The 11025-nt window shown below is 36.4% G+C and overlaps 1 protein-coding gene across 1 annotated transcript; it reads right to left on the bottom strand.

Annotated features, from left to right (window-relative positions):
• Positions 1-5170: 5170 nt before the first annotated feature.
• Positions 5171-7862, bottom strand: LOC112143380. Its single transcript, XM_024267312.1, has 4 exons — positions 7258-7862; positions 5748-6078; positions 5499-5674; positions 5171-5408 (listed from the first exon to the last, which is right to left on the bottom strand). Exons 1-4 carry the CDS (start codon positions 7860-7862, stop codon positions 5171-5173), a joined length of 1350 nt encoding a protein of 449 aa, XP_024123080.1.
• Between the last annotated feature and the right edge of the window lie 3163 nt (positions 7863-11025).

Below are 11025 nucleotides of genomic sequence, written 5' to 3'. Positions count from 1 at the left end.
CCTAGCAACAAAATTCAGGTGTTAAATCGTCCGTCGGTTTTCTTATATCTTCTTTTTCCATATTTTAGAGTTTAGAACTTGTAACTGCAAATTACAGTTTCTGTTTCAACTTTACAGCACAGAAGAGAAATCTGCAAAACCCCAATATTCTCCAATCCTATCCTAAGTGAGGGTAAAATATCAACTTTCAACCTGTTGCTGCCAAAAAAGAAACATATTCACCAAAGGACTCACTAAGAGAAGCATCTACTGGGTCATGCTAATATCTATATATAATAATATCTTGCCCCAGAATGTCTGGCTGAAGACATGCTGGGGGATCCTCTACTTCCATGGGTCCATCATCCCCATCATCCCAAATTAGAGATAACTACACTGCTGTTCATTAGCACTACTAATCATTTCTTAGCTAACTTGTATCTCAGTATGAGCACAAGTCCCAAGAAAGCAAATCAGAAGTCTTCTGTTTGCCCCGTTCTCAGGTGTGTAGCTTCCCTTTTCACAAAAAAGGGACAGCACATGCTCGTCCAGTCAGCTTAGACGTTGTCCACACCGGAAAGTGTTGACCAAGATATTGAAAAAAATACATTGAAAAATATACTGTCTTCTCCACATTTAAGGTCTATTAGGCCGCACTTTCTGCTTTGTCACACTAGTTTTAAGGGGATAGCACCAGGTCATCCTTTTGAAGGCTTAGAACCACAATCAAGTCTATTGTTCCTTCATGGGACCTGCTTTTAGAATACATCAAGTTTCTTAAAGACAGAAGATTAACCCCAAAGTTGTTGCGCAAAAATTCTGTGGCATGATGAGATATAAGTACACCTTAGTGAAACAAATTCCTTCAACTATGATTGGATGAAATACCAAAAACAAAATCAGGCATTTATGTGGGTGGTAGTGTGATAAACAGGGATTGTTTCTCAGCACTGCTGAGACATTTTTGACACCTTATCACCAAAAACCTGCCCGACCAGGAAAAACAAAAGGAGAATGTTCATATTTGTGTCATAGGTACATTTGATTTATCACATGTAGATCTAAAGAAAACAAGACTTTATCTCTGAATGGTTAACTAAGAAAAAAATAACACAACAAAGATAAAAATGGAAAAATTATTCATCTGCTCATTTATCTGAAGCAATCAATCCTACTGCTTGACTGCTGTGCATTTCATTTTGTGTGAAATTCTCAAACTTCCTTCTATGTTTTTTTTCTCTGCCAACAATTCTTAAAATATTTTTATACATTAACCATCCTTTTTTAATGTATATTTTTTGAGTCCTGATTATGTTTGGGTTGAAAAAGAAAATTAATTTTCAGAAATGTTCTCCCTGTGCACGGTTTTTGTTCAGCCACTCCGGTTTCCTCCCACATAAAAAAAACATGCTTTATAGGTTGATTGGTTACTCTAAAACAGGGGTGTATGAAATGTTTTCCAACCAACCTGATCATGTAATCCAAGTAATCAGCAACTGGGTTTCATCATTGATTCTGATTCAAGACATCTGACCACTATTTGATGGGGTTACAGTCTCTGGTGTGATTTTAAATCCACTATGGTTACTCCACATTTATCAAAAAATTATAAATGGTAAATACTGCTGGAGAGCTAGAATAGCAGGAAATTTCACTGTGGAATGACTCACCATATCAACAAAATCAGACAGTTGATGAAGTCTAAAGTGACATGTGGTACATGTCTGAGTGGAAAAAACTGAAAAGATAAAAGAAGATAACACATCTATGTGTGCTTGTTTGCTGGTGATCCTATGATTTCACTGCATCATCAGTATTATTATTATTATTCTAACAGGCTCCTTAAAAAGTTTGACTAAAATATATGATGAAAACCATTCCTAAATTTCCTAAAGTCTTTTTTTATTCAGTTCTTCAAAGTACATCTATTCCAGCTTTGATTACACTTCCTTTTGAACTGCTATGTTGTTATAAAAAGTTTACAACACAACAATTAAAATATTCTAACAAAACAATTGTTAATTACTTCTCCAGGAAGATTACAACCTTCTCTTTCAAACAATCACAGTTTAACCTCAATACTACAAATTTGAATTTTTCTATCAGGAACTAATAAATTAAAGTCAAATGTTTATTTAAAGGCATATCTAAACCTTTTTAAGTTAAAACCTCCACAAACATGATTTTTATACATTTACAGGTGTGTGTGTGTCCAAGCCTTTTGGGATCAGTTGGATAAATGCAAAAATGGATATATATTTTATCTTATTACATTGTTTAAAAGTGACATTTCAACGGAACCCTTTCAGGCTTTAACTTCTAAAAATATATTTATATTTTGACTTGTGAAAGAAACACCTTTCATTTACGTGGAAACTAGAAGATCCAATTGTACTTCTTATTTAGTCACTTTAATTAAGTAGCTATTGTGTTAATTAGAATACCTAAACTATTATGTTTTGAGCCAAAAAAAAAAACAATGATACCATTACAAATAATACTGTAGCTAATACGGTTAAGAAATTGCAAATATACCAAAGGAAGCTAAAATATATTGAAAAAACTTTTTTAGATGACATTTTTTACTTTGTTCTTTTAAAACAAAACTTGGGATTTTTAAAGGCTCCAGGATAAAACTCATTATATTAAAATCATGGCTTTTTTCGATTTCCTGTGAAAAACTTTTGTCATCTTCAGAACAAGCTTAAGAAATATATAAAGACATAAATCTGGAAAACAGTTAAAAAAAGACAAATATAATGGGGAAAAAAATCAAATAATTGTGGTTTTGATAGTAAAATAAAAATTGAACACGACTTACATGAACTTCCAATGGCCGCTCCTTATTGATGTGGGCTACGGGTGACGTCCAACAGGTAAAAGGTGATTTAACAAACAGTTCTCCTCCCCTAAGTGATAATCTCACCCGGATAGTCCTCCTTCATGCTTTGATAATGTTAAGTCAGTCCTGGATTGATGTTGACACCCTAAAATATGCAAAAAATAAATCAATTATTTAAATAAAATGCAAAAAATAACGTAAAATAAAATAAATAAATAAATGAAGGGAAACAGAGTTACATGTACAATTTAAAACTTTCCGGATTTCTGTACTGAAAAAACAAAACTATTGACGTTCCAATCCAATTATTCTTTTTATCCTAAAATCGTTTCCAGTATAATCTTTTAATCATGATTGTGAAGTTTCTTGCCAAAATCAAAAGCTTTTGTAGTATTTTTTGTATTTCACAATTATACTGAATGAATGCACGCTCTTTACACTTAAAGGACAATTACACCAAGTTTATAGTTAGAATGTGTTTTCTTTTTGTTCATTGTAGTGGTGTATTAGTTTCGTCATAGTGAACACACTGGAGATAACTGTGCTGCATGAATAAAAACTGGTTGTGGCTCTGCCACTGCTGAATATAGAAGCAGATTCTCATCCAATTCTTTTTCCCAATCATGTATTTTATTATTATTGTAGTCTCATGCCACATTTCTTATGACATTTTCTAAGAGAATATTCATTCATTCATTTTCGTGGCCGCTTTTTCCCTTTCGGGGTCGCGGGGGTGCCGGAGCCCAACCCGGCCACTGATGGGCGAAGGCGGGGTCCACCCTGGACAGGTCGCCAGTCTGTTGTAGGGCTCTAAGAGAATATTTTTGATTAAATTCTAATTCCATTTTACTCTTATATGTAACCTTTCAATGAACCTAGTGTGCTCATTTACACATGCCTCTCAATGTATTCTCACATACTTAAAACAGCCTCCACCTTGTTAGAATTCCAACTCAGGGAGTGTTTGATGTAAGACAGATTAATACATGCCTCTGAATGTATTATCAGATATATATTAAAACAGTCTGCAACTTGTTAGAATTCCAACTCAGGAAGTGTTTGATGTAAGGCGTGCACCTTTTGTCTAAATGTCCAAAAACATAGTGGCGCGGGTTCAGTGCGAACACGGAGTCAATTTCTCCGCTGCTTCTCTGCAGTGGGGAGGGGCGGGGCTCCTCGCACCCGCTCTCCACCTGCTCCACAGGTGAGAACACGCGGGAGGCAGAGCAGCCGCGAGCAAAAAGGTCCGAGCTGTGTCAGTATTTTTCTAAAGTAGATGCAGACAGCGCGCTGTTCTTAATGTAACATAACATGGATTTGTGAGGGCGGTTACGGCAGTAATCTGTCCATGTTTGGACCCAGATGTTGGGTCTCCATGACCCAACATCTGGGTCCAAACTTGATGCAAAACTAATATGATGGGCGCCCCTGTTTTAAGCAGTGCAACTCTTGTTGTCATGGCAATACATTCTTATTATCAAGTCATCATATATGTTTGGAGTTTTTTTTGGGAGAAAAGAGCTGTGAAGAACCTGAAGAAGAACTTTCCACACACAGCTTCCTCCAAACACGGTTTTATGGAGACCGTGGTTTCCTCGTACCAAACTGCTCTGATTCTTAAATATTTCACATGATCTCCCAATAATAAATATGCAGATGTGGCACCAATCCTCGACTACTTAAAAATATTTTACACTGAATATTTAGACTTTTTATTTTTTAGATCGTAACTTCAAGAAATTCTTCCTAACTGGACCACTTTCAATTTTTGTTGAAGACCCGCGCTCTAGATGATTTGTCAGGGACACCTCTCTAGTCTAACAATATTGATAATAAAATTTGATAGAGATATTGAAGAAGAATAATTCCTGGAACCTCCTGCCACTGAAGAAGAGGAAATCTTCCACTTTGTTGAAAGTGCTTTTTTGGAGAAAAAAATATTCTAAATAAAGTACTTTAAGGTAACTTACAGTTTATTGCTAAGAAAATGTCATGCTTGATTGGAGACATAAAATAAATTAATAAATTCTACTGTCTGGAGGGCTTTTTCAACTAAATTCAAACACCAGATATTGGAGGGTTTCAGAAAAACACAGAATGCTGAAAATATCATTGTAAAAACACATAAGTGTTCACATTATCAGTCAGTAACTCACACATAAATAAGATTTCATGGACACGTTTTTCACTATGTGTCATTACAGTCCAAGGAAATGTATATTATACAATAGTTTTCTATTATATTTTCTTAGGTACAGTTGTGCACTATTTCCAACCTCAACGTTTTTAAATCCCTTAGTTCTTGTTTTGTGCTATTATATCAAGTACTTTATTGAAAAACGTTGTTATTTAGAGTTTGTTTTGTTCTTCCGCTGGAATCAGTCCTGCTCTCTTCAGTGCCTCGTCCACATTAGGAATCAATTTTTCCTGAAAGTCCCAAAGTCGTTTGTCTTCATTAAGCTCCTCCAACTTCAAATGTCCCCGCAGGGCTACACGAACGTGAATAATGCGACAGACGTCCAGTGGAACTTTGTAACGTTCTCCAAACCTCCTGAGGACTTCATGGACTGACGTCTGCTCTATCAACCTGAAATACAGAAATCGAAATTCATGAAATTTTACTTTTAACAAAACCCTTTCTATTTTTCAACAAAAAAAATTGGTAATATTTAAATACTTCGGCCTAACGATCATCTTGTGGGGATGGTATACACTTCTGTCAGGGTCTTCTCTGTAGATGTGCTCCAGAATGTTAATTCCTGGAACCTTCTCCCACTGGGAAAGATTAAACCTCCCACTTGGTTCAAAGTGTTTATACGGAAAAATGTGGTTCTCAATAAGGAACTCTCCAACCTAAAGAACAAGAAAATGGATGAGAGTTAAACCGTGAAGCACATAGATATATTTTCCCTTCAAGATGACTTACATTTGGATGTTGTGGTTCCAGCGTGTTCATCAGAGAGACCAGGTCGTCATGTTTATACGGCATTATAATCTCATCTATATCATTCAACAGGACGTAGCGTAAACGCTCCATGGACCGATACATGCATTCATTAAGGGTGACGAGCTGTCCAAAGTATTGCAAGTCTCCTCCATTTACTGTAAATCTCCACCCCCTGGTCAGTTTCAGGAATTTGTCAATGGGCCATGGAACCATTTCAACAAAACCCTCCTGGCTGTAACGTTGTAAAAGACGTTCCAGGTCTGGACCACAGCTGGTGTTATAGATCACCACTCTGTCCACACCGAGCAACCTGAAAACATGAATAAGTTATTGGCTCTTTCATGCACCAAATCACTTGTTTTTTAACATCTTAAATTTTAATACAGATTGACAAGTTGTTTCTGTAATGTCCATTTTGGAAGTAACAGTTATTGTATTTTAAAGGGGCCCTACCATGAAAATTCTACTTATTGAGGTTTTAAATGCATTTTACTGTTCATTCCTCTCTATAAAGAACCCCAAAGCGGTATTTTGATCCGTTCATGCATTTAAGAGTAATCCTGTAAAAACCTGCTCTGTCTGCAGCAGCCCCTCCCATACCCACGAAAACGAGCGGGTGGAAATGTGCTGACGTAAGATCGATGCCAACAGCTCCCTCCAGGAAGAGTCTGTAATGCAAGCTCCGCCCCCAGACTACAACGAAAACACACCCACCTTCTCTGTGGAGCTGTGGCAGGAGATAACTACCTTCCTGTATCAAGACCGCTCCAGGACCCATCTTTCAATGTAGTCTCACTTCGTTTCCAATCCCTTTGGAACACTAAAAACAAATCATTTATGAGATATGAGTAACTTTGGTGGAGTTTTAATACCCGGAAGTAAAACGACTGAATCTACGAGGCACCGCCTTTCGCTCCTTGTCGGTCCTGACCATTTCACGACATCATGCTCCCTGCATCAGATTTGATTGTAGGAATGGCGTCGGCTCTGAGGTTTGATCTTCTTTGATACAGGCCAAAGATAACAAAACAGTCACCTGTGAAGTGGCGATCACAGACAAAAAGTTTCTGCCTGGTCTGTCGCGCACTCCCAAAGATAAACTCCTCTTTTGAACAAACTCCTAAATCTCTCACAGCCTAAGAACATTTTCTCCATTTAAAAGACATAATCTAATGAGCCGTTGTTTTCTCTGCACATTAGATACAAAAGGAACTTCTTTTTCTCAAAGTCAATGCTGAAATAACAACACTTTGCTGATGATCACCGTAAGCTCCGCGGGGAACGTGGGTGTGTGTTTATGTTAGACTGGGGGCGGAGACTCTTCCTGAAGGCAGCTGTCTTACTCTGCGATATCAAAATAAGTTGTTTTTTCATGGTATAGCCCCTTTAAAGACAAATAATATTTTTTTAATAAATAAAACATAAAGTTTTTTTAAATACAAAGACAGATGTGGCCTCTGAACACAGTTCTTTAAAAAGTTTGTCTTACTTGTACATTTCCAGAGTCTGTGTGAACTGAAGCACGTTGTTGTAATCTCCAAACAGGTTAGAGATGCATACGGTGAAGCTGAACCTTGTTTTTTTAATTTTGTTTCTTACAGGAATAAAAGTGTGTTCAGACGCGTTGGCTGAAGGCTTAGTCAGAAGAGTGACATGAGAAGCATCACAGTTTTTGGGAAGCGGACACAAGACATCTGTAGCAGTGTATGGATAACCAAAGTTGTCACTGTGTGGGAGAATAATGGCAGGAGTGGTTTGGTTAAATACACTACCACAGCAGAAAGAGCAGTGAAGAGGTTGGATGGAGTCTCTTTTGAATATCCCAATGATACGTATGTCAAAACCCTTAATTCTCTGGTCCATGAAAGCTGACACCAGGAGGTGTTTGGTGTTTTTTATTGGAGTGATGCTCTCCTCAGAGATCGGCACTGGGTAAATGTCTGTTTTTTCTTGCAGCTTTGAGATTGGACTCGTCACTGTAGTTGTTTTTTCTGTGGTCATGATGTAGATGAGTATGATCATGAGGACAGTGTAGATGAAAAGGACAAAATTCGCCTTCTGGAGGCAATTTGTGTTTCCTGTCTTGACATTCATGACGATTCTCAACCTGAGGTAGAATTGAAATGGGAGACAGAACAACAATGTCACAAAGGTGGTTCTTGAAGGCTGTTAATGGAAATATTGTACAGATCTACATGGAATGGAAAAAGAAAATGTCAGTTTTTCTGCTTATCACAAGCTTAGCTTATCATTGCTTGAGCTTTCAAAATGAAGTCTGTTCTCACAGCACAAAATGATTTTTTTCTTTTTCAATCTGAAAAGTTCAAACATATTTTGACTCACTAAACATGCGCACAAAAATGAACACACCAGGAACGACCTGAAGATGAATACTGACAGTCTGGCTCAACACTCCAACTCCCTCTGACATGCATCAGCTAGTTCTCATCAGTTAATCATCACCAACTGTATTAAGTCTGGCATCAATCTTTGCAAAGTCTAAAGTTTGCCCTGCATTTAGTCTGAGTATTGATTCTCTGTGTTGTACTCTTGGCTGCCTCCTCGCTTCTCTGCCTCGTCCCTGTGTTTTAACCTCAGAACTACGCCTTGCTTTGCCCTGACTTGTTTGTTCTCACCATTAAAACCTCGTAAACGCCTTCACCTTTTAGTCACTTGGTACCCAATTAATGCTTTTGCTGACTAAGCTGTCAAATCTTCAGTGTTGAGTCAAAAGAATTATTTTGTGGTCGTTATTTTCATTCATTAATTGTGTTTTTCCACCCTAAAAAAAAATTGTCAGGGCTAAATTTGATGACTGACCATTGGGGAAAGCCATTTGGAAAGCTCGCCACTCGCACACCGTTCAAAATCAACAACTTCTAATTGTGACATTTTTTCCTCATTGCTTCTTAATGATGCCCAAGAAATTAGGAAACAATTGATAAATTGATTTTCGGTTGTTGCTAAAGGTGTTTTTTTTTTTGTTTTTTTTGAAAATTTAAGATGTCGTGCTCTTCCCAAAGTCAAAGGTCAACAAAACTCTAGGGGTTGTTGTGGACTTAAGCAGGTTCCATGCGTGTGATATTTTGGGAAAATCGGTTGAAAAAAATGTTTCCTTTTCCCATGTTATGTGAAAATGTGAAAATCGCCAAATCTCAGATTTTGCCACAAAATGGCCGCCAATCAGTAGATAGTGATTTCAAAACTTCCTTTGGAGATACCAGGCAAGTGTATATTGGTTTTATTAGTGGATTCTAACATTATTTTGTACAATTTAATTTTCAAGCTGAGTCAGCAGATTTTTTTGCAATGCTTTCTGTTTTACCTGGCCCAAACGTTTTGTTCAACTTGAGCCAAAGAATTCATGCTTGCGCTTTTTGCGACATTCTCACAAAAATATGCGAGCTAGCCACGATCGCAAAAGATGAAAACTCACCACCTGCACCCCATCCAAATTCTGCAACTTTAATTCCAACATTTTTTGCTCAATAATTTTACAATGATGCCCGAGAAGTTACAAGACGATTATTAAAAATCTCTAAGACAAATGTTCATTTGAAGCTGGTTCTAAAGGTGCTTTTTAAAAAAAAAAAAAAAATTCAAGATGGCAGCCTTTTCCTAAGATCAAAGGTCAATGAAACTTCGGTGGGGGTTGTGGACTTACGCTAGTGACATGTTTAAGAAATTTCGTGAAGATCATTTTTCCACATCACGGAAAAACGAGACAATTGGCAAATCTCAGGTTTTACCACAAAATGGTCGCTAAGCTATAGGTCCCATAATAATTTCAAATGTTATTTTTAGCGGGTAATTTTGGTGAGTTTTTCCGCATTTGGCAAGGGTAGAATATTTGCTCGAAGGAGCAAAAATTTACAATATGGTAGTAGACCGCTGCAGGCCTCAATAAGCATTACCTACTAACTTATGTGTTTATTATAAGTTATCCCTAAGTATCCCCTTCATCTCACCTGTGTTTGTTCTTAAAGTCTTTTATATTTAGTTTTCAAAGAACCTTTGCTCCTGTGTTGATTTCATGTCAGTTTAAACTGCTCTGCTATTACATTAAATTTACCACACAATAATTACATATGTTACTGACTAAACCGCTGTCAAAACTGTCACCATTTTTCCTCAAATGTTTTGCCTCCAGCGATTGTGGTTCAAAGTCAAGCCTGAACAAGGATGTACTTTTCCTTCAGGAGCCAATGGTGTAAAACGAAATGCTTATTTAAACACATAACACAACTTAAAAGAGCAGAAAGAAGTCAGGCAATAAGGGAATTTGTCAAAAGCGATCGAAACTCTTACAAGTTCAAACCTCCAGGTTCCGCCTACGAAACACTCCAAAGGTATGTTTCTTTTTTTTTTTTTTTTGGTTTTTAAACTTGACCTGAGTATAAATCTAAAAGCTGAAGGCCTCTTTTGTTTGACATATTTTACTGTTACAACCGTTAAAGTGGAAAGCTATGTTAGAGGAGCATGAAAGGTACACATTTGCATCTGCCTGTTTGGATCTTTTACATGGATGTAAAAGAGAAGAGGCTCTGCTTTCGTTCTCTAATAAATTAATTCTAATATTTTAATAGGAAAAAAATTAACTGAAAAACAAACATTTGACTAGTTGAAATATCGAGTCAATAAAATAAAGTAGGCTATAAATCTAAAAACATTATCAAAAGTTTACAGAAAAAAAAGAAAAAACTTTTGAAAATCTCATCTGTTTGAGCTGAATCATACTGCTTACCTTTTACAGTTCATTTAACATTTGTCAACAGAATTGCATAAATCCATCGTGTGTCATGACACTCAATGGAATTAAGAATTTCAAGGATTAAAAAAGTTGCGATTTTACCCCAGAAACTGATCGATTATGCATCACTAATGCGCAGCTACAGTTCTATAAAATAACTTCAATAAAAGAAAGCAAGAGAAAGAAAAAACTTTATTAACGGAGAAGCTGTGTAAATGTCTATCATGGTCAGAATGAGGAATGATGTTTCGGTGAACATTTATTTTGTTGTCTTCTATTTTCGTCAATTTAAACAATATTGACTTGTTAAGATTAAATACATTTCACTAAGAAGGTTGATATTATTCCGGATTTTAGTTTATTTTTTCACTTTTTTGATCTTAAAAATGCTAGTAAATTATTCAAACAAACATTAATTTAAATGTTTGTTACTGAAACTGTAACTGAAATATGCCCCAACTATTTTTTTTAACAGATATGATCTATCTCATTTGTTGGCTCCACAAT

The sequence above is a fragment of the Oryzias melastigma genome, linkage group LG22 (assembly GCF_002922805.2).
Source record: "Oryzias melastigma strain HK-1 linkage group LG22, ASM292280v2, whole genome shotgun sequence".
Classification (NCBI taxonomy): Eukaryota; Metazoa; Chordata; class Actinopteri; order Beloniformes; family Adrianichthyidae; genus Oryzias; species Oryzias melastigma.
The sequence above is the reverse complement of the archived record's forward strand: the minus strand, read 5'-3'. Positions and strand labels throughout refer to the sequence as shown.

Excerpts from the sequence above, each read along its gene's own strand:
- LOC112143380 (XM_024267312.1), bottom strand. The coding sequence starts at position 7,862 with ATGAATGTCAAGACAGGAAACACAAATTGCCTCCAGAAGGCGAATTTT. Across the intron at positions 6,079-7,257 it reads CAGACTCTGGAAATGTACAA|GTTGCTCGGTGTGGACAGAG; the intron begins GTAAGACAAACT and ends TCATGTTTTCAG. Across the intron at positions 5,409-5,498 it reads AAGATGATCGTTAGGCCGAA|GTTGATAGAGCAGACGTCAG; the intron begins GTATTTAAATAT and ends TCTGTATTTCAG.